Source organism: Anas acuta, chromosome 28 (assembly GCF_963932015.1).
Source record: "Anas acuta chromosome 28, bAnaAcu1.1, whole genome shotgun sequence".
NCBI lineage: Eukaryota > Metazoa > Chordata > Aves > Anseriformes > Anatidae > Anas > Anas acuta.
Window position 1 is genome coordinate 513,505 of NC_089006.1, and position 22,446 is coordinate 535,950.

The following is a 22,446-nucleotide window of genomic DNA, read 5'->3' on the forward strand; positions in this document are numbered from 1 at the left end:
TGCTGCTGGGATGGGGGGGGCCGGGACTGGGGGTGCCCCGTGAAGCCGCGGGGCCCCCGACCGGGGCTCAGCGCAGCCGGGGGGCACCGCCAGGGCCGGGGGTCCTGAGCCTCGGCGGCTCTGGGGGGCTCAGTGGGGAGCAGGGCTCGGGGTCCCGCTGCACCCCGGGGGGCCGTTTGCCAGCCCTGAGCCCCCCCCTTTTTTTCCACGGATGCCCCTCGAGGGAGCAAAGCCCTGGAAGCCCCCCCGGGGCTGGCCCATCGCGTCCCCACCGGGCTCCTCCGCCTGCACGGCGCCCGCTGCGGCAGCACCAAGGGCCACGACGGCCCCGCTGCCCCCGCAGCCCCCCAGGCCAAATCCCGCAGGGGCCGAGGTCCCGGCCGGGTGCCCCCAGCTGTGTTGGAAGCGGCTCCTCCAACCCGCCCCAGACAGGGGCCGGGGTTCGGAGGGAACGGCCGCTCGCCTCCTTTCGCACCCATTTCCAGCCCGCAGGCCGGTTTGGGACAAAACCCTGACATTTTGCATCTCGTGCCACCGCCGGCAGCGCTGCAAAACCCTGGGTGGGACACGGGCACCCCCAGGCCCCCATCCCACGCTCACCTGCAAGCTGCCAGCCCGCAGCCCTCGCTCTGGGGGTGCCGGGCACCCCCTCGCCTCGTGCACAGAACCTCAGCCAGGGTGGGGGGGGGGCTGCAAACGGGGGCGCTGCCCCCCCCCCCCAGGCCGTGAGCTGGTGGCCACAGGGCTGGGCCGTGGCAGGTGGGCCATGTCCCCTCCGCACGCCCAGCGTATCCCCAGCCGCCTCCTGCGCCTCCGCCACCGCCTCCGCGTCCGTCCGTCCGTCCGTCCCAGCGCGGGTGGGGGCTGCTGACTCATCTGCCCACGGCCCCCCCACGGCGGGCGCTGCGAGGGGCTGCATTGCAGACCCGGGCGCGCCAGCAGACAAAAGCGACGCTGCGGTGCGGTGCGGCTGTCAGCACAAAGAGCGGCCGGCCTCCAGCCCTCCTTCCCCGCGCAGGTAGGGACAGCAGCAAAGGGCTGGGGGTGCTGGAAGGGCGCGGGTGGGGACCCCGGGATTTTTGGGGTGAGCAGCGGGGATGAGGCAAAGGGCAGCGCTGAGCACGCTGCGCCCACCCACCCGACTGTTCTGGGCGGCACACGGTGCGGGGGGCTTATCTCGCATCCGTTGCCCTTTTCAGAGCAGATTTTGTGATTTTGATTGCTCTTCCGTCACCTCCCTTCGGGGCTTTAAGCCCGTTGTCCACGGTGCTGCTGTCACCGCAAAATAGCAGGGGGCAGGAGGCGCCCGGAGATGCTCCCATTGAGGAGGAGGCTATTTAAAACCGCTGCGGCTCGCCTTCCCCGGGGGTGACACAGGAGCCTTTCATAGCCTCCGAGTTCGATGGGGGAGCTTAAATTTAGCAGGCAGTCGCCCCTTGCTGCAGAGCTGGGCCGGGGGGGGGCTGGGTTCGAGGTACGCCTGAGTCATCCTGCAGGATTCAGGGCATAAAATGGGAGCACGGGTGGGAGCAGGAGGCTCCTTCAGGTCAGCCGGTGGGTTTGAACCCTTCGGGGGGGGGGTTGGCTGTGCACCCCCAGGGTACGGCGATGCCTTTGGCTTTGTGCGCAGGGAAGGGGCGAGACCCTTTTGTCAGAAAGGGCTCCTCGTGGGTCCTGGCTCCTGTCCCTGCTGCGGGAATGGATGGGGGGTGGGCAGCCCCTCCTTGCCCCAAAAAGTCTCCGTTTTTTCCCTGTCCCCCCCCCACCTTGCCAAAGCACCCAAGGTGCAGGGGGGGGGATTCCCTTGGGAATTCCTGTGCTTAGGACGGGCTGCCCTCCCCATCAGGTTGATTCTGGGGTGGGATTTGGCCAACACCACAGCGCCCGAGAGCGTTGGCAGCTTTGGGGCGGCCGCCCCAGGGCGTTCCTCCTCCTCTCCCCTCTTCGCAGCCTGACGATGCTGGACACCATCAGCAACCAGTACGACTCCTTCATCTACTGGAGGATGCCGATCCCGCGGCTGGAGCTGGCGGAGCTGGAGGGGCTGGGGCTGGGCGAGGGGCCCCTCTACGCGCCCCGTGCCAAGCTCCCGGGGCCGCGGGAGGCGGCTGCCCAGGGCAGCTCTGCCGAGGAGGACAGCCTGCTGCCCTTCAACAGCTTCAACTTCTGGAGAGCTCCCATCGCCAGCATCAGCTCCTTTGATTTCGACCTCATCTGACGTCCTCCCCTCGCCCCTCTCCCCCCTCCCCGCTAGGCATGCCAGGGTTTGGTTTTGTTGGTTCTGTCCGGTGTCGTTTCTTTGTCTCTGGGCGCTTTTCAGCGTTGCTGTCGAACCCCACAGCTCGCCCCGGCCCTGCTGGCGGGTGGCGGCATCCTCTCTGCCAAGCTCCGGCCTCGCCTCGTGCCTCCTCGCTCCACTTCTTCCTTTGGAAAGCATCGCAGCGGAGCAAGCCCGGGGCAAGCAGGAACCACTGCGTGGCTTCCAGCAGGAGCCTGGCCCTGACGCCGGGTCGGCTTTGGGGTCAGCTTTCGCATGCCTGCTCCGTGGGCCCAGGTTTATTTCTCAGTGCCATCTTGAAGCGGGGAAAAAAAAAAAATCAGAAATCCTGAATCACGTTGGCTTTTACGCGTTTTTATTTTCCGAAATTGTTTTCTGGGAGAGCTAACATGAGGGCCCTGTCTTTTTGGATGTGCTTTTGGGGTTTGATGTGGTTCCACGGGGCATTTTGTGAAATTGTAGCGGATCCTGGTGAAGTAGTGATGTGGAACATCCCCAAATTGTCTTAAGAGTTCAGGGGCAGGTGGCCAGAGGCAGCCCGAGTGCTGAAAAGGCACCAAAAAGAGGCAAATATTGGCAAAATCATGCCCTCCATTATGGAGAGCAGGTCTCCTGTCACTTCCAGGAATTACCCATCCTGCTGGCAGAGGTGAAAAATGTAAATTCCCCTGTGCAAAGCTGTGTGATTTCTGTGCTCCAAGCTGTGAAAACCACAGGAGAGGTATTTAAAATAATATGGTTTAAAAACGTACACAGTCCTGTGGACGCTTAAAAACCCAGGTAGACTGGAATCGAGTTCTTTCAGTAATTTGCCATTAAATTGTTTTAAGTCTTTCCTGTGAGCTGATAACTGAAACAATAACATGTAGCCTTGGACAAAACTTTTTTTTTTTGGATGCTGGAAGTTGGAAAGAATGCTAAATGAGAGGCCTATTGCTGGGTCCCCTGCACCTGGCAGAACTGTTTACATCAATATTGTATGGGTGCAAGAGGGCTTGTAGGAACAAGTTTTTCTGTTTCCCCGGGACATTTGACTATTTTGACACCATCTCCCCCCAAAAAATCAAACTTGAAGAAAAGCTTTGGAAATCACCTATAAAATGAATCTGTGAAAAAGTAAGTTTATTCTTTAGGCTGGCACAAAATATTTTTTCAACTTACAGCGATCATTATTGATTTCGAGATTTGTGCACAGGCGCACACATTCGTATATATATGAGTGCAATGAAAAAGGCCTTTGAAACTGAGAATGGGAACACCCCTCTCTAAGGAGTGTGCAGCAGAACATTCACCACTGGGGGGTTGCTCCACTCCAGTGCTAATTCTTTCTTCCAAACGAAAACGTCGGCAAGATGTACCAGTTTCCCTCAAATACCTGCGCTTTGACCAAGCCCCGTTTTCTCCTGGCAAAAGGTCTCCTCAGCCCCGCTCCAGTGTGTGACCCGTGGGTGTTGGCATGAGCCAGGCTGCGAGCTGGCTAACAGCTTTTGGACACTCGGGTTTTGGACCAGGAGTTTAGGGGCATGCATCGGGGAGGAGGAAGACACACGGGTGCTGGCCAGGACCATCTTACAGCCCAAGCAGCCGAAAGCCCGCTGTGATCGCTGCAGGGAGGGCACACCCTGGTGGAGAGGCAGGCTTGGCGGCTGTGTGCTCAGCACACCTTGAACAGGCGCCAAGACGAGAAAGAAACGCTCTAAAAACATAAAATAAACATCAAAATCACATGTCTCTCTCATACGATGATCCCAAGAGCAAAACAGCAGTGAGGAGAAACTCCCGGAATGTCTCCAGGACGTGGCACCGTGTCTTCAAAGCCCATAAGACTGCCTAGAAATGTGCGCTTATGTTCCCCACCGAGCTGTCCTGCTCAAGCCCACGTACTCCGTAAGCATGGGGCAGATAAACAAGTGCCTGTCTGTCCCTGATAACCCGTACTGGGTGCTGAGTTTGAGCGAAGACAGCCGTGGTGCACAGCACAGCAGGGTCAAGTCTGGCAGCAACCAAAAGCAGGGAACAGTTCACCTCTAGCCCCGACAGCATCCACGCTGTACCAAACGAGTCTGGTCCAGCAAATGGCTCCCACGCGAGACTTGGCATTTGTGTCCAGCCTTCTGTAACACCCAATTTGTGTCTTATATCCATCTGAAAGAAACAGAATCAAATAAAAAGTACAAGGCAGGTAACACCTGATTTGCCTTCACAAGCCAATGTTTTCTGACCTCCACCTGCTGTACTCACCCACCACTTGCCCTTGATTACCCCCATGGAAGTATATTTTGTTTTGTTTTTCAATATTTCAAAGTGCCCTGGTTTACCCCAAGGCCCCAGACTGTAAACAGTTGCTGTACCTGGCAATCTGTCACTGCTGCTTTACTATGCTGCCTTTAACAACTGTTAATAAAGGCTGAATGTCCTCTTGTGTGAGTGTTGCATCAGGGTTTGATCCTTTCCGATCCAGCAGTTCATGGCAGGAACCAAGTGGGGCGTTTTCAGACACGGTGCTTTTGCTGTGCCTTTAAATGCCTGGCATTCCTTAGCCTCTCAGAACAAAAGATTTTAGCTTTTTCTACAGCTCTACATAAAATAATCTTTTTTTTTTTTTTTCCCTCTGTTTCACAGAAATGGGGAAACATGAAACAAAGCATCTTTGCAAATGCTGTGGATTGCTCGCCCCATCCTGGCTGTTATTTGGGGAGTTTAAGTTCAGAAAATATAAATTTGTAACCTAATGGATTACTTTACTCTTACCCTGGGCTCCAGTCTCTCTCTCCTCACATTGGAGCAGCTCCACTGATTTGTTCCCATCAACGCCCTCTGCTCTTTAAGGCTTTTTCCTCCCGAAGCCTTTTTAATTCATTATATTTCCAGATCACCTCCAGTATTCAGACACTTACACTGTAAATCATTAATTAGGGTAAAGCATAACATTTTGCTAAATCTGGACCTAGATGGGAACAGACACAAGTGCAAAGTAGGTGCAAAATGCTGCTTGGCGTGGATGTTTTGTGCTGAGCCTTGCACAAAACACTGGGCAGGGAGACTGGGGCCATGCAGCTGGGTAAACGCTGATAGGGACAGCTTTGAACTGGCTGATTACAGCGGTAAAAAATCATCCTGCCTCCTCTACAGACCAAAACCCCCTTTGGTTCCCAGCTGCCTGAGCCTGCAGCCCAGCAGGGCCGTCACAGCCACCCCAGGACAGGCTCCAGCCCTGCTGAGGGGCTCCCGGGCCTGGCACCAGCCGGCAGCCCATCCCCAGGGGTAACTTTGTCATTTTAGGTGATCTCGGAGGTCTCTTCCAACCTAAAGGGTTCCATAACGTCAATTAAGCGCAGGCTGTTGCAGACACACGGGCACAGGACGCAGCGGTGACCGGGAGGAGATCCAGTGCCTCACGCCCACCTCCAAAGAGGTGATCAAAACCCATCAGAGGCGGCTGATGGTGGCACATCGCTACACAGCATGGCACAGGGCGCCCTTCTACGGGTGGAAGCCATCTCAGAGGCAGAAAGGCGCTCAGAAAAGACACGCACACACCACACGAAATATATTTATGTACACAGCGGCATCAGAGGCCGGGGACCCAGCCTCACGCCGAAGAGCCGCACTCGCGGCCCCCATCGCTGCCTCAGGGCGGCGCCACAGCCTCCGGGCTCCGCCGCCGCCCTTTTATACTTGGCGCCCAAACGCCTCTGCCGGAACTACCTGCGGTGCGCGTATTCCTCCGCCTCCGGCAGCTGCAATACCTTAGCTAGAGAAAATAGTCCCGTTCCGGGCTGCCCCGCCGCTCGGCACTTCGCCACCCTCCCTCCGTCCCGGCCCGCGTGAGGAGGAGAAGGATGAGGAGGAGACGGAGGAACCCCTTAGCCCACCCCTCTTGCCCTCCCTCAGCGGACTCTTTGTGGTCGCTGGTACCTTATCCCTCCGCCGTTTCGCCTCCGCGTCGGCCATTTTGTGCGGCCGCGGCGGGAGGGGCGGGAAGAGCCGGGAGGGGAGGGGGCGGGCGAGCGAGGAGGGGGCGGTGCTGAGCGCGGGAACAGCCGAGAGAGCCCGGGGGGGGGGGGCCCGAGCCGGAGCGTGAGTGGGGCTGGGGGGGGGGGGGCTGGGGCTGGGGGCGCGCGTGCGTCGGCTGCGCGCGTGCCCGAGGGGAGGGGGCGCGGGGGGGGGCGGCGAGGCACGGGGGAGGTATCGGGGTGCCCGGGGGGGGGGGGGGGGGGGGGGGCTCGGAGGGGCCCCTGGCGGGGAGCAGCGCTCAGGGGGGGGGCTGGGGGTGGGCAGCGGGGTCCCCGCCGAAGCCCGGGGGGCTCGGAGCACTCGGGGGGGGGGGGAAGGAGCCGTGAGGGGAGCGGGACGGGAGCCTGACAGCGCTGTCCGGCTGGGGGGGACGCGGAGGGCTTGAAAAATAAAAACCCGGGGCTGGGGGCTGGGGGCTGGGGCTGCCGGGGGGGCGGGAGCGGGCGGAGAGGCCTCTGAGAACGAACGGGACCGGGATCCCGAGTCACAGAGTGAGGTCGGGAGAGACCTCGGCATCCCCGAGTCCAGCCTCTGGCACTCACAGCCCCACTGAACCCAATCCCTGAGCTCTGCATCGAAACCTAGTCCGAGCAGGGAAGCCGGCGGGCTCGGTTAACCTCCCGCTGCCTCCTTTCCTTTTTTTCCTTTCTCCTCTCCTTTCCTCACACGGAGTGCTGAGCCCCGGCCCCGTAACCGTGCAGGGAACCCAGCAGGCGCGGGGCAACCACCGATGCCTGGCGAGTTGAACACAAGTCGTGTTCGATGTGGGCAACGAGAAGGAGCCCCGGAAAATAGTGTCTGGCCCACGAGAAGTCAGAGAAAAACAAACCGGGAAGTTCCTAAAGGGCAGGGGGCTGTGGTGCTCAAACACAGGCGTCCTAAATGCTGCCAAGGTCCGGAGCACCCGGCACAAGTGAGGGCTGAGTCCCGAGCTCATCCCCCCGGGGACCTCCTGGGCGCTGGCGCTGGGCAGTGGTCGGGGACAGGTCCAGAGTAATCCTAACCCTTCCCTGTCGCACCTGTAGGAACAGCTAGATTTTTTTATGATTATTATATTTTTTCTCACGCTCACAGTTCTGGAAGTGTTCTTGTGCACTCAGCATCACTTGGTTCCTGACTTCCAAGACTCGAGTGCTGCACGTAGTAACTTCTCTCTTAGAAAGAGCTGCGAGTTTGGAATAATATTACAAAGTGTGATGTGTTTTTGGAGGGAGAAGTTAATAAATAGCATTGCCAGAGGAGGTTTAGGGCTTGCTGTTCAGCTTTCCGTTCAGGGGCTTGTTTTGCTGATGGCTGTCTGCACGCAGTCCATCACTGAGGAAAGAGTGGGACACTTCTCTTGAATTCTTCATTCAAGAAAGACCCTCTTGTAGAGCCTTCCAACGATTTCAGAGAACTGCAGTTGAAGGAAATTAAAAAAATCATTTACGGGCTTCAGTGCTGTTGGAGTCACTGTTGTGCTGTGTGGCCCAGCACACAGTTGCACAGACGGGAGTTTGTAGTTGCTAAATGAACGTTGTAACGAGTTAGTGGATTGACTTTAAAGTCAGTCTTTCATAGGACTGGCTACCAGCGTAACCCTATTGTGGAGAAAAATGCTGTAGTTCACTGCCATAACCATGGTATGCTGAATGTAGTTGGGAATAAATAGAGACGCTGTTGTCTGGTAGGCTGGCTGCAGGACTGGGAGCTTTTGAGTTCTGCTCCTTTTATGACCTTGACCAAGTCACTGGAGTCACCGAGGTTTGTTTTATTCTCTCCTGGCAGAGAGCAGGGGTGGTTCCCCCACGCTTAGCCCTAAGTGCTGGGGTCAGGGAGAGTCTTGGAGATTAAAGCACTTGGAAAATCAAAGTGATGTTGTGCAATAAACAGGAACTGCTTTGCTGTTGCTTTTATAGGTTCTGCTCGTGAAACGGGATCCACATGGGCAAGTCTTTGTGTCTGCACAAGGTGCTGTTGAGGTAAGTGGGATTTTGCAGGAGCTCTGGGGCCTTGTAAGGTCTGGTCTGCCAGCAGTCTGAGACTGTGTTGCCTTCCCTTGATGTTTGAGGTGTGGAACTGAAAAACGGATAGATACTTTTGCCTGTTTTGTATGGGGTTGGGCCTAGTTCTGTGTGTCTGCTAGCTGGCCAGCCAGGCCTTAGTTGTACTGGGTTTTGATGCCTGTGCCTCACTGTCTTCTGTTTCTTCATTTGTTTTCCATTTCTTGCTCCCGCCTTTTAAAGCAGCTTTCAGCAAATACTTGTTCCCATGTATAAAGATGTCCTTAGTGGACCTAGGGAAGAGGTTGCTAGAAGCAGCTCGCAAAGGCGAAGATGACGAAGTGCGAACGTTGATGGCAAATGGTGCTCCTTTCACCACTGACTGGGTATGTCGGAGGGATACAGACGTTGGCTTTCTTTGTGAGATGTGTTGCACTCTTTGGTGCTAAAGGATAGAAATGGAAGTGGGAGCAGTAAAATAAAATAATGTTATAACCCAGTAAAATAAGTAAAAGCAACCCTGTAACCAAGTAAAATAAAGAGTCTGGGTTGGCAGATAACTTAATGCTTGCCATAAAAATATTTTGGGTGTGCAGCCCTCTATTTCTGAGTGGAGGAAAAAAAGATTAATTTTTTTCTAGAAACTTTGTCATTCTCATTACTGCTGGACATGTGTGTGATGATTACTTTGCTTACCCTCTCTTGCCGTGCATCAACGGTAACTCTCCCAAATTAACGTGCAGCTTGGGACGTCGCCTCTTCACCTTGCTGCCCAGTACGGCCACTATTCAACAGCAGAGGTGCTACTTCGAGCTGGTGTTAGCAGAGATGCCCGAACAAAAGTGGACCGGACTCCACTACACATGGCTGCAGCTGATGGACACACTCATATTGTAGAATTGTTAATTAGGGTAAGTACAGTAAATCAGGTATAACTTTCAGGCAGGTCTAAATGGCCTGGGAATCTAAGTGTTGATGTCCCTGTTTAAATGCTAGCACAGGTACCACCTTTAAGACACAGTAAAATATCTCCTGCAGGACAGAAGGAAACATCCTGTGAATGCTGAAGTTAAAGTGGTGCTGTGAGAACTTCATGACCATGTCAGAGTTTTGTTTTACCAGCTATTTTGTGAATAATCCAGATGACAGTGGTTGAGGTTAAAATCAGAAGAGTACAACCGAGCTCTTTGACAGGGGTCTGTTACATCTGCTCATTGATGCTTTGTATTGAGAAAAGACAGCGTGCTGACAAGTAACATCTCTCTCTTTTAGAATGGAGCTGATGTAAATGCCAAGGACATGCTGAAAATGACTGCTTTACACTGGGCGACAGAGCATAACCACCGAGACGTTGTAGAGTTGCTCATCAAATATGGAGCTGATGTCCACGCTTTCAGCAAGTTTGATAAGTCAGCTTTTGATATTGCTTTGGACAAGAACAATCCAGAGACTCTGGTAATACTACAGGTAGGCTGAGGAAGGAGAAACTTGCTGGTAATTTTGTGACCCACAACTGCCGGAAAAACTAGAACAGATGTTTCTTCTGGAAACTCTGATGCTCAGACTAGAAGTGCTAAGTTAACTTTTATAATGTGGCAGCCTCACATGGTGTTGTGTTTTAACCCAGCAGGCAGTTCAGCACCATGTAGCTGTTCGCTCCCCTCCCAGTGGGATGGGGGAGAGAATCGGGGGGAAAAAAAATTAAAAGCTTGTGGGTTGAGATAAAGATGGTTTAATAGCAAAGAAAAGGAAGAGAAATAATAATAGTAATAATAAGGTGTTCAAAGCAAGTGATACGCAATGCAACTGCTCACCACCCGCTGACCAATGTCCATCCCATCCCAGTGGTTCCCCCTGAACCCGTCCAGCCACCCATACTAACTGTTCAGCATGACATCGCATGGTACGGAATATCCCTTTGGCCAGTTTGGGTCGGCTGCTCAGTAAAAGTTAAAACATCAGCGCGTTATCAACATTATTCATATCCTAAACCCAAAACACAGCACCGTACCAGCCACTAGGAGGAAAATTACCTCTGTCCTAGCTGAAACCAAGACACATGGCTTGGCAAATGCCAGCTCTTGGTTCAGATGTCACCAGTGCAGAATCTGTCTGGGCTGACTTCATGAACTCCTTTTTGTGTGAAATCAGTGAAATGATTGCCTCTGGGAGATGAATCACGGTATCCCAAGGTAGGAGTCCAAATAGGCTGGGTGACTCACTTTCCAGAAATGTGTGTTTCTCCCTGTTGATCTGGAAGGGAATCTGTGTGTCTACCTCAGGCAGATCTGCGCTAAGGGGAGAGGGATCCTGTTGCATCTGATGGAATCATTTTCTGTTAGAAAAAAGTGGAGATAAGGAGGTAGATTTTTTTAATTATTATTATTTCCCAACCAACCAGTGTGTGCCTACAAGGACTAAATTGGCTGATAGGATTTGAATTGCACACATCTTGCACAATAACATGCCACAATAGTGTGTGCTGCCAATTTAGATGGCAGTTTTGCAACGGCTTTTGCACTGGTGTCACTGATGTGCTGCAGAGAGAAATAATCTGCCTCTGAGATGTTACAAGGATGCCGAATACTCCTGTTTACCACAGAAGGCATAAGGTAGTACACGCTTAACCCCAATGTCTTTCCTAGGAAGCGATGCAGAACCAGGTGAACACGCATCCAGAGAGAGCACATCCTGTCACAAACACCCTGACTGTCACCTCACCATTTATTCTTGCACCAGGGGAAGTTCTCAATCTTGCTAGTCTCGTCTCGTCAGCAAATGCCAAAACAACCTCAGGTGAGGTTTTATGGGACCTTGCATGGGAAAGCCTTGAGAAAACTTTTCCTCTATGAGGTTCATAGGGATGCAGACTGCTTACCAGCAGGGGGCAGAGGGTCATTTAGTAGAGGAAAAGTGGTGAAGCACAGCCAAATGCACCAAACTACTGCTTCTTGCCCCAGAATATATGTATAATTTTCCTGTTGAAGGCAGCAAAGCAAACTTCTAGCTGATGTAAGTAAGGGTAGTTCTACTGTAAGTGGTGAAGCTCTGCTGAGCTCAGCTGTGGGTCTGCTTCAGGTCTGTTAAAAGCACCAGAGCTTGGGAAAATGGATTTGGATGATTGCAACAGACGAGTAATGGAAACTATTGTCTGTGCCAGATCTGTAGCATTAGAGAGCTGTTGGGGAATGGCTGGCTTTGTTCTTTGTTGGCTAAAGGAGTTGCATGGATATTTTGGTATACGTAATGTTGAGTAAGGAACCAGTGAAAAGTTTTCTCACAATAAGCAGGTCTATGGGATACGCATATTACTCATTCTCCACCATTCCCTCCCCCCACGTGTTAGATGGGAATAATTAGGTTCCTCATTGTCCTGTAAGCCCTAGCTTAGTTGGGAGAACACTTTAACTTAAGGCTGAGCGCAAATTCTTTTTTGTATAATTCCAATTTTCATAATAACTCTAAAGTTAATTTTCTGTATTTGGGGAAATCCAAACCATTGTTTTCAGTCACAAGGAGGCTACTAAACACAAGTTTTGTGAAGCTATTTGGCCTCATCCTGCAAACACTTCTGCATGTGAGTAATTCTTTGGTTAGTGGGACTGTTCACATGCATGAATGCTTATTAACTAGAGTGCTTTAAAAATCTTGGATAATGATGTTCTGCAGTCCCACCCAGACCTCTCTGCCTGTGTTTGGCCACAGTGAATTCAGCAACACTGGACTTAATCTCAAAGCTTTCAGTGCTGCTCATAGCTTTGCACTGACATCCTGATTTAGAAGGGGCAAAATGATTAGAAGAGTTGTGTTACATCTGTGAGGAAAACACAACGTGACTGGCACACAGCATCTTGGGTGAAGGCTATTCCCTGAACTCAGAGGGGCCTAAGGCTCAAAAGGCCCCTCGAAAGGTTGCGTGCTGGATGATCCTCTTGCCACAGTCCATGTTGAGCGCTGTCTTGGAGCCCGGTAGACATCTGAGGCCAATGCCCTTGCCTTCTCAGTGCCACATCACAGTGGTGATGTGGACTTATTGCCCACGTGTGACTTGACTAAAGTACCCGGGGTTATTCCCCCCATAACATTTCCAGCATCGTCAGTAGCTGGGCAGTGTGAAAACAGACGGTCCTGAGCTGCTCCAGCTCTAGGCCATGTCAGATTTTTTTCTCATTGCCCACAGGAGGGCGTCAATGACTGCACTATCATAACACCAACAAAAAATAATAATCCCTCTCCTACAAGGCTTTTACAGCTAGTAATTCCTCTCCCTTCTCTTCAGTTCTTTATGTCTCCAGTTACTGAAAAGGTTTTTAAATGGGAATAAGCATATTTAGCTAGTCTGAAGAAATCTGATTACAAGTTGCTGAAAACATTTACTAAGCCCCACAGCATTTTCGTGTGCCTAGCCCGTATCCTTTTTGGAGGCATTTTTCTTTGAAAATAAATCAGTTGATAACCTTCATAAAATCAAGGAGCCAGTGTGTGAAAGAGAAAATGGGCTGCAGGGGTTAAGGCAGGGACACTTTAGATGAACTTCCCTTCGTGTATTTACAATCTATGCTGGCAGTGAGGTACAGGATCTCACTTTTTTTTTTTTTTTCTGGCGGGGTGGGGAGATTGTAGGTTACATGCATGCAAATAAAATACGGAGTTTGCGCCCATTGACCTCAGTTTCCTGTTCCATTCTTATTAAGTCTGCTTTGAATAGGAATTACTGTGGTCAATTGGAGGAAGAAACATTGTTTTTGGAATTGAGAAGACTTGCTTATCTCATTCAAATCAATACACCATTTAAGTAACCTTGTGCTTTTCATTACTAGACCTGAGAAGGGAGAAAAAAAGGACCAGTATGCCCAGTACGTTGACCTAAAGGGATATACTTAGCCAATTTATAAATTTGAGCAAAAGGCTCTGTTGACATAGTTGATATAGTTCAATATATTCCTTAGGATTTGCAATTTTGAAAGTTACAATGATAAGGTGCAAAGCCAAGTAATTATGCACATAGCAACCACTCTGCATAATATCACAGCAATCAGAGCTCAGCACTACTGTGAGTGGCATCAGGCAGCACGGCTACATCTTGAAAAAACATCCACGTCTCCAGATCGAAGCTCGGCATGCCAAGTAGCCCAGCAGACAGTCTGCCTTTCTGTAATTCCTACAATGATGCTGGAGCAAATCAGTTCACGTTGCCGCTCTTTTTGTTACAAAGATAAATAATAAATTAATGAAATTTGTGTTTAAATTGGATTAAAATTATCATAAAGTATTCAGATTGAACATGGTCTGTCCTAAATATCAAAGCCCTTTTTACAGTTAGTAGTAGGAAAGGCACTTCTCATGACAAATGATCTGTTCCACTTCCCTTTCACATCTGATATCTTGATCTCTGGGTGACAAAATCGTTGCAATCTGACTGCTGTATTTCCTCTTCAGATACAGCAGGCCCTGAAAATTCTTCAGTTTTCCCCCATCTTTCTCCAGCAGGTGACTCACACGTATCCACGGTGCAGTTTTCCAATTCAACAACCTCTGTGCTCGCCACGCTTGCAGCCCTTGCTGAAGCATCAGCACCTCTTTCCAACTCAAACAGAGCTACAGGTAGGGGAGAGCAGTTGGATGCCCATTCAAATTTGTGCAGTTCTAGAGAGTCTCTTGCCAGGAAATTGAAGGCAATTTAAGATACCTGTGAGTTTGCCTTTTTTCTGGGTAAATAAGAGATGATGATAAATATTTGCGAAGCAGTGGGTTGTTGATTCTATTTATTTATTTCTAATCGCATTTCAAACTTAATTCAAAACCCAGCAACTGTTATTAATAGAAATAACTCTGCGTTTATTAAGCAGCCAGCCTTGCCATGGCATCACATATGTTGCTCTTGGCTTGCTTTATCAGTTAAAGAAAAAAAAAGAAGAAAACCCCTTCAGAATATGGATTTACTTTAATACATAAGTGTAGATAAATATTTGTTTAATAAGGAAATTGTCTGAAATGTTGCCTTGTCTGCAGTTGCTCAGCTTCTCATCCCTATAAAATCTTGGTAGTCAGCCGATGTTTTAAGTCTCTTGAGGCTCTGGTAACTTTTTCTTACAGAAAGTGCTGGCAGTTTTCTTTTATTTTTTTTTTGTTTGTTTGCTTTTTGTTCTAAAAGATCTGTTGTTATGTTTGTACAGCGTCATGTTTGACCTTTAATTGACTTAATATGTAGGAATTTGATAATTAAAGTTTAATTCACCTTGGAATTTATTTCTTTCCCCAAAGCTAAGCATTTTTCCTAGAGTCTAGAGATGAGTGATTTGACTTTAAGCAGTTGGTGCCATAAGACTGCTTCCTTGTCCTTTGGAGCCTGAAGGTTTTCCTTTTGGGTACCCAGCACGTGTGTAGTGGTCAGATACGCTCTGTTTCCTGTGCTTGCAGTGTGTGCTGGAGCAGGAAGCAGCCCAGGGTCTGCAATCCTGATTATTTGTGCAAGCCGTAAATGTCCCAGAGAGCTGAGCAGGTCTGCAGACACCCAGCCCAACCTGACAGCCTCCTTACGGCTGCTTGCTTTGGCTGTGCTTGTGGGGTGGGCTCCTTTGCAGCACGAAGAGTTTTGTGTGTGGTTTGTCTTTGTTAGAGTTGGGGGAAAGGTCATTTAAGGAAGCTTGGCAGAGCCAGGTCTGCTTAACAGCTGCCTTAAGCTCCAGTCTTCATTAATGTGGTGGGATGCTAGTGCTTTGATCTTACTCATTTATGGAAAAAAATAACTGTTTTTAAAAACTGTTTTACAGAAGCCTAGTGTGTTTTTTTTGTTGTTGTTTTGTTTTGGTCCCCCCCTCCCCCCTGCGCTTTAAGACTTACTATATTTCCAGATTTGTTTTTCATAAGCAAGCACTCCAGGATTCTCATGCTGTGTGCTTGAGCTTTTTCCCTAGGCTTCAGTCTCAATTCAAGGAAGAGAGAAGGAAATGCTGACTGTTTTTTTTTTTTTTTTTTTTTTTGGCATGCACTTTATTTCTCAAGGTAATACAGAGGAAATAGTGGAAGCAAGTTCTGTTGATTCTGCCATACAGCAAGTGGTGGGTAGTGGAGGGCAGCGCGTCATCACCATTGTAACCGACGGAGTTCCCCTGGGCACCCTGCAGACAGCCGTCCCCACCAGCAGCCTCAGCCAGCCGTTCATCGTCACCATGGAAGATGGACAGCAAGGTACGGAGGAGCTGAGCTTGGAAAGCTGTAAGGCAGCGCTGAGGATTAACTTCAAAAAGAAAAAAACCACTGGTGGCTGTAAGCCTCGCCGAGCCACGCAAGGAAGGCTGTTCGTATGGCTTGGCTTGTCAGCAGTGTGGTACAACAACCAAATCCCTGCCTGACCGCAGGGCTCCAGGAGGGGTTAAAATGCTTGTGGGACTGCCGTCAGTGGTAAAGCTTGCCAGTGGCATGTTTGCAGTTTAACACGCATCCATGCTGCTACGCTTTAATATTTTGATCTTTGTATTAAAACCAAGCACCTTCACCATAAAGCTGTGGGCTGAGAAGTGCCGTGTCAGCTGTTGTCTCTGGCAGCCAGGAAAGGTGGGTCTGTTATCTTGTGGCCGGTTTCCCGGTCAGGGAGTAAATCACTTGAGTGCTGAAACTGCGACCTGTTGCCTTTGGGAATTGCTCCATTGTCACGTCAGAGTTAGCATTAGGACATTAATATCAGCTTAAATGTGCCTCTTCTTCCTAAACCTGTAGTTATATAGCCTAAGGCAATATAATCTATCAATTTTACAAGGCAAATTTAAATCATGTTCAGTAATGCAGGGCAGAGCTCCAGAGTGCTTCTAGTGAATTCTTATTTCCGCAAGGGATGTAATTCATCAGCCTTGTCTCCTACTGACAATTCTTTTAACGTGTCCTAGGGATACTTGATTATTTGGATTAATATTGGTGCAGGAAAAAGAGGATTAGGAAATTAGCTCTCCTGTGACATACATACAGTGTGAGATAGGTTACATCATTTCTGTCTGCTTACAGACTTTGTGAGTAGAAAGCAATTTTCCAAAGCTGTTAATTATTCAGAATTATTTTCCAAATTACAACAAATAATTCCTGGCTTGTAGCCCATTCTGAGTCTAAGGCAGACAAAGAAAGAATTGTTTAGGTAGAGCTACCTTCAGTACCTCACGTGGCTCATTTCTCCTCCTTGGTTGGATGAATTCTTGCTACTGGCTTCCCAAACTCATGTGTGCAGATTTAAGACACATTTGTTCTTCAGAGTATTTGCAGCTATTGCATGTGCTTAAAGCTGATTCCGAGCTTAGCCAGGGGGACTGTCTGTACAGGGAATTTTCGAGAAGAGTTTTCTGTTCCTCTTGCTTACAAGTGTCCTGGCTAATAATTACATTACCGAGCCATCAGAAGGATAATTTTACTTCACATGTGTTCTGAGATGCAAATCTGACTCAGGCTTCTGTCAGCCCTGAAATACCCGGGTGCTTCTTACAGCAAATGGTCTAAAACAAGGGCCTGAATAGAGGGAACTGAAAAGCTGCTCCAGAGTTTCTCTCCTCTCTGGAAAAACTACAGCATTGCTGATCCATGAGTCTCTTTTTCTTCAGAACCGCTCTGATGCAGTGACTTCTTTCAGGAAACATCTGTGCAAAAGCATGTCTCACACTGCATAATTTGTCACCTTTTAATTTTTCAGTTTTAACTGTACCTGCTGGTCAGGTTGCAGAAGAGACTATTATTGAAGATGGAGATGACGCAGAAGAGGAGGAAGAGCCACTGGCCAAGAAGCAAAAAGTGGAACAAAATGTAAATGACTTGGAGGAAAGCAAGGTAGATATTCCTTCTTGTAACTGCTGTTGTCTCATGAGTGGTTCTCTACTATGCTGAGAACGTCGGGTTCCCGGTTTGCCAAAGCCATCAGAGTGGAAATTAGCTGTGCCCTGCTCAGCTGAGCCAGAGTATGTTGCTGTAATGAACCCTGCATGGTGGTTCCCTGCTCTTCCCGCATATGCTCCTGCATTAGCATGAACATGCAGGCGGTTGAGCTGAGCATTGCTCAGTCAGGTTTTCCTGCTACCTGCGGAAAAAGAGCCAGATAAATGACTGGTTGCAGTTTTGCCTATGTCAAAGCAATAGCTCGGAGTTTTTACATGAATCGTGGTAGTTGACTGAGATTATTTAGGATTTCCTCTAGAAGTACAACGTAGGCTGGGTGTAAGCCAAATCATACACGCAGCAGGAACGACTCTGTCTTGGGGAAGAACAGTTTTCTTGATTGCCTCAAAACTTTTCAGCACAAATAGCTCTTTATTTTTCTTTCTTGCTTATTGCTTACACTTGCTTTATAGCCTTCAAAATTCATCCTGGTGAGATGATGTGTAACTTAACCGGCTCGCCTCCCTGCACATGTTGGGGAAACTTGCCAGCCACTTTGTGTCTTCCTTTGTCCCGGTTGATTCTGGTAACCTGTGACAAACAAGCCAGTTGAACACAGCTCAGTTCAAGCACGTTAGGAGCGCTGCCGTAGAGCATTTTGCTTTTGTAACACGTAACTGTTCTAGTAGTGGCACACCCTGTTTCCTTGTGCTGACCTTCCTGTCGCAGGTTGGGCCTCCATCATGGGCTCTCAACTTTGTTTTCTGTAGGACAATGATGAAAGGGAAGTGCTGCAGCAGCAGCTGCAAGAGGCAAACCGGAAAGCTCAGGAATATCGCAGCCAGCTCATAAAGAAAGAGCAGGAAGCGGAGCAGTATCGGCTGAAGCTAGCAGCCATGGTGAGGCAGCAGCCCAACGGAGCAGAGGTAGCAGTGCTCGAAGAGGTCGCTGAGGTAGACACAGTTGTGGTAACCTCGGAAGACATTGAGGGGTCTGCGTTGTCCATGATGGAAATGGATCAGCCGACTGATATCACTGTGGAAACTGTAACCTCCTAATCCTGGGTTATTGACTTGGTTTTGTAAAGGAAAATAACTTTTTTTTTTTTAATATGGTGCTGTTGGCAAACATCGTTGCGAGCAGAGGGCTGTTGGCAGAGCCACTGCACAACTGGAAAATGATGCGATGGGGCTGCCTGAATGGTCCTGTCACCAGGGATAGAAACTTCTACAGCAGCTCACAACATAACTCTGCTTTCAGCACAGTGCCAAAAGGTGCTTTTAAAGCTTGACCTTGAAAGATTGAAAGCTTTTGCAAATTTTAGCCAGCAAGTGACCTGAAGGCTTATTTTGTGATGTTAATACCGGCATTGTTGGGAGTGGAAAAGAAATACCTCATTGCCAAAGTAGCTGGTATTAGCTCTCAGCTGCCTGGCAGTTGCAGCTCGGAGAACAGACTTTATGCAATAACCCGAGGTGTTCGCTCCCTTCTCTGAAGTTGAGTGACCAGATCTGGACCTTCAGATAAAAAAAAAAAAAAACAAAAACCAAAACCAAAAAAACAATTTCTTGGAGTGATACATTTTTATTTACAGTCTTCTGAGGTGCAGGAGTGGATTTTCCCACTTTAGCTAGGAAATGAATTGGCATTGAACAATTATATGTTTTGTTCCAAAAGTCTGCGTTTAGTTCACATTGAGGCAATCTTCAATGCAAGAGCAAAGGCCAGGCTGACTGTGTGTCTGCTGGAGCGTTTCAGGATAGCAGGGGATATTACATTTTGCCTTCTTTGGACTGTGGAAAAATTCGGTGGAGCTTCAACCACCCAAAGGGATCACAGAAAAATCCTCATCAATTTTATGAAATTTAGTCAACTGTTCTATTTGACACTTCTGTGCTGAAGAGTAGCGCTGACTGATTATAGATGCAAAACTATACACTCAGCTCTTGCTGTAAGACAGCTTGGGAGCCAGTTTGTCTCTGGAGATACATATGTCACTTTTTTACTAAACAGTTTTTATTTTTAAAGATGCTAAAACCTTTTTTAACAAGCAGCTGATCTTGTTACTGAAATGTTCATATTTTTTTACTCTGCAGGCCTGTTTATTAAAGAGGATAGCTAAATGCTTTCCTCTTCGCAGGCTTGTGGATTATGTGTTTCAAGACAGTGTGGAAATTGATTGGAAGAGATCTGAATAATTGCATGGCAATTGATAATGGAAGCTTTTTCTCCCTCAGCAGTCACGAGCAAAAGAAGTGAAGTTCAGAAAAATACCACATGCACGCTGCTCTCTTGGCTGCAGAAGGTTGTAAAGGCCAGGAGCGACTTCCAGCTCCGAGGCCCTAGCAGCTGGCCTGCTTTCTGAAAATGCCTTCTCGCAAGATAAAAATTCATAGCTGTCTCGGCCCAGGGTTTATTGGTTTGGGTGTTTGTTTCTTTTAATTTCCATGTCCTCGTTTTGTAACCGTTGGCAGTATTTGAGGTAATCATTCAATTTCATGGTCCTTGCATTGCTTTTTGTTCCCCATTACTTCCAAGCGTGTCCAGATAACTGTTTTCTGTTGGTTCAGATACTGCCAATGTTCACATTTCTTTGCTGATAGCTCAACCCGTATCAGAACGTTTGAGATGTAACAGAAACCGAAGAGTTCATAAAGGCATGAACTTACAGTCACGGGCCACATTTGTCACCATAAAAAAAAAAAAAAGCTTTGCATCATAAAATCACTCTCCAGGGCAGCGTGCTCCTGCCGCAGAGCACTCAGCTCTCGGTGGTGGCGGTGCCTCGGGGGTCAGCTCGTGGCTGAAGTGTCGTGGCCTTGTTTGTGCTGGACCCCGTGCAGGCAACAAACGGTTTGTGAAGCTTTGCTGTGCTTTAACAGCTGGCGTTCACCCCGTCCCACGCAGAAACTCTTGTGCTGAGGCACTTGAGAAGAGCTTCATTCCTGGAGTGCTCGTGTCCAGCACCCTGCAATTTATTTGAGCTTTGGCCTCAAAGGGAGGTCAGGTCTGCCAAAATCTTGTATCCGGCAATGTTTGGCAGTGTTTAACCACTCGGGTTCAGTGACAGGTTTTAGGAGAGAAAGGTTTATGATACTGTTACTGTAAAGGCTTCATGAGACTTGCTGGGTTTTGAGAATCTAAGTGCATTTATTTATAACCAGTGTAGCTATATTTATAACTAAGACTTTTTATCTTTTTCCAAGAGATGTTTTGAAGAAGGCTTTAATAATTATTTTGTAAGAATGAATGTTTGCAGAGACTTGGTTCCTGGCTGTTGACTTACACTCTGGGAAGTCAGTATTTCCTCGCTGACTTCAAGCTTGTTTTAAGTTATTTTATTTTGTTCCCCAGAATGTCCAAAATTTGGGTGCATTTGATGAGCTGAAAAGTCTGTGTTGGAGGGTTCAAGACGGTATCAAAGTAAATCCAGACAGATTCTTCTAATATGTTGTTCCCAGAAACATTACTGGATGTAAAGGGACACTGTCAACTTTGGCTTCTCCCTTTTGCCTGAAGTTAGTCTAATTATTTGTAAATTTGAAGAGCTCTACAGCTGAAGGCAGCTGTAGTACAAATGCTGTGTTGTGCCTTTGACAGCACTTTGATTCTCATGTATTTCCATGCTTCCCCTGAAAAGGGCCAGTTTTGCCAAAAAGTCCCTTCAGCTGGGAAACAAACTTCCCCTTCAGAAGAGAAGAAAAAAAGTCTGTGGCATTCACAGTAATTGGATTTCATTTATAGAATTGGAACAAATAAAGCTGACAGTGTTCTTAATGCTTCGCCTTGTGGGGGGAATCGCACGTTCATTTTATTTTTAGAAGGCCTCGCACACGGGGCCTGAACAAAGACCGAGGAGTATTTGATCTATGCCCAGCATTTAGAAAGAATTTAAACTTGTCTGTATCCTCTGCTGTTCCACAGAAAGGATTGGAGTTTTTTAGGCAGAGAACAGCAGTTTTCTTGTCAGACGTGGCCGTGTGGGTCTGTTGTTACTGGCGAGATTAAGTGGCAGCTTCTGAGCGGGTAAATAACCTCTCCTCTTGCACCCTCCCACTGAAGCCGGGGCTGGACTTCGCCGTGTCAGGGCTTTTGTCGCCCACGCCATCCGAGTCCAGGCACTTCACAGCAGGCTGTGGATGGGCGAGCACAGGAGTCGATGAGGTTAAAGGCTAAGCAAGCCCCTTGCTCTTTGAGACTGCTATCAGCGTGCAGCACCGAGATCCTGCTGCCCACGCTTCCAGCCCAGCTTCCCGGCCTCTGCGAGCTGGGGATTGCAGCTCAGCTGCGTGCTTGGGCAGGCAGGAAAGTCCCAGATGATTTCCTGGAGATGCTGATGCAGAAGCTGTGGTCTGAATTGAATTCTTTCCCCTTTTCACTTGGCTGAAAAGGTCAGTGCGATTTCTGTCCCACCGCCAACCCGAGGGCAGCGAGGGCACGTGCAGCAGCCCCGCTCGGGCACCCTCGGGCCCCTTGCAGAGCCCAGGCTCCCTCTGCTTCGGGGTTCTCCCCCTCCCTCCCCCCAGGTCCCGATCCAGGACTGCTCCCTGGGACACATTTCAGTCATGTCTAAGACTAGCGTGCCTTGTTTGTGCCTTGTTTCTCCTGTTTGAGGAGGTGATTTGGTGCTAATTGAACCGTTTGCATTTTGATTAGAAATCTATTTCCCTCTTTTTGCAGTAGCCAGCTATAAACAGTTCCCATTACCCAAAATCGGAAGCAGGGCGTAGCAAATCCTGTGGGGATGAGCAAGGGAGGAGGTCACAGAAACGGGAGCTCAATCTTCCGCAGCTGACTGTGCAGGGATTTGTTCAGGCTGAATAAACGAACCCCAGGCCCGAGGGAGGCTGCGTGTGGAGACGTCCTCCAGGGCTTTCAGCTGGGGTTCCCCATCCCGCTGGTGGGAGCCCCCGAGCCTGCTGCCTGCCTGTGGCTTGGTGCTCCCCAGCTCTGCCCAGTCCCTATTTCTGTACCCTCACGTCCATCAGACACTTCCCCTGTACCAGGTGCAGCACCCAGCTGGGTATTTATTGCAAATTGTGTTTGCTGCTTCCCTGCTGCAGGTTGCTTAAGGACCCCGTTAGCAGACAAGGAACAAAGTGCCCTGCGCTGCCCCGCGTTCCCCATAGCTTAATGTCCAGGCTCCTGGTGTGAAAGCTCCAGCTTTCCTGTTTGTATTTCGGGTAAACGTTTGGAAATGTGGAAATTTAAACATTTATACGTTTTTGTACTGTTTCTTAATAAAATACCACATCCTCAGTGAGCAGCTTTTGTCTTTTGCGGGACCCTTGGCTGCCAGCGCCAGCTCCAGCGCGT

The 22,446-nt window shown here is 49.3% G+C and overlaps 2 protein-coding genes across 9 annotated transcripts; both read left to right on the forward strand.

Moving 5' to 3' along the window:
* Positions 1–4: 4 nt before the first annotated feature.
* On the forward strand, positions 5–4,705 carry MLLT11 (MLLT11 transcription factor 7 cofactor). Of its 2 annotated transcripts, none has more exons than XM_068662847.1 (2): positions 5–1,018; positions 1,951–4,705. In XM_068662847.1, the coding sequence occupies exon 2, from the start codon at positions 1,958–1,960 to the stop codon at positions 2,216–2,218; it is 261 nt and encodes an 86-aa protein (XP_068518948.1). In that variant the 5' UTR covers positions 5–1,018; positions 1,951–1,957; the 3' UTR covers positions 2,219–4,705. The 2 variants fall into 2 exon arrangements, with proteins under 2 accessions (XP_068518948.1, XP_068518947.1); XM_068662846.1 differs by lacking the exon at positions 5–1,018 and adding an exon at positions 1,109–1,546.
* A 1,339-nt stretch (positions 4,706–6,044) lies between these two features.
* GABPB2 (GA binding protein transcription factor subunit beta 2) lies at positions 6,045–22,393 on the forward strand. 7 transcript variants are annotated; one of them, XM_068662825.1, is made up of 10 exons: positions 6,045–6,358; positions 8,194–8,256; positions 8,521–8,663; positions 9,021–9,188; positions 9,550–9,744; positions 10,923–11,073; positions 13,765–13,881; positions 15,283–15,468; positions 16,952–17,085; positions 17,901–22,393. In XM_068662825.1, the coding sequence occupies exons 3-10, from the start codon at positions 8,556–8,558 to the stop codon at positions 18,186–18,188; spliced, it is 1,347 nt and encodes a 448-aa protein (XP_068518926.1). In that variant the 5' UTR covers positions 6,045–6,358; positions 8,194–8,256; positions 8,521–8,555; the 3' UTR covers positions 18,189–22,393. The 7 variants fall into 7 exon arrangements, with proteins under 7 accessions (XP_068518926.1, XP_068518928.1, XP_068518921.1 ...); XM_068662820.1 differs by having other exon boundaries at positions 6,046–6,358; positions 8,524–8,663; XM_068662826.1 differs by having other exon boundaries at positions 6,047–6,358; positions 8,524–8,663; positions 13,768–13,881.
* Positions 22,394–22,446: the final 53 nt, after the last annotated feature.

Excerpts from the sequence above, each read along its gene's own strand:
- MLLT11 (XM_068662846.1), top strand. The coding sequence starts at position 1,512 with ATGGGAGCACGGGTGGGAGCAGGAGGCTCCTTCAG. Across the intron at positions 1,547-1,950 it reads GGAGCAGGAGGCTCCTTCAG|CCTGACGATGCTGGACACCA; the intron begins GTCAGCCGGTGG and ends CCCTCTTCGCAG.
- GABPB2 (XM_068662825.1), top strand. The coding sequence starts at position 8,556 with ATGTCCTTAGTGGACCTAGGGAAGAGGTTGCTAGAAGCAGCTCGCAAA. Across the intron at positions 8,664-9,020 it reads CTCCTTTCACCACTGACTGG|CTTGGGACGTCGCCTCTTCA; the intron begins GTATGTCGGAGG and ends ATTAACGTGCAG. Across the intron at positions 17,086-17,900 it reads ATGACTTGGAGGAAAGCAAG|GACAATGATGAAAGGGAAGT; the intron begins GTAGATATTCCT and ends TGTTTTCTGTAG.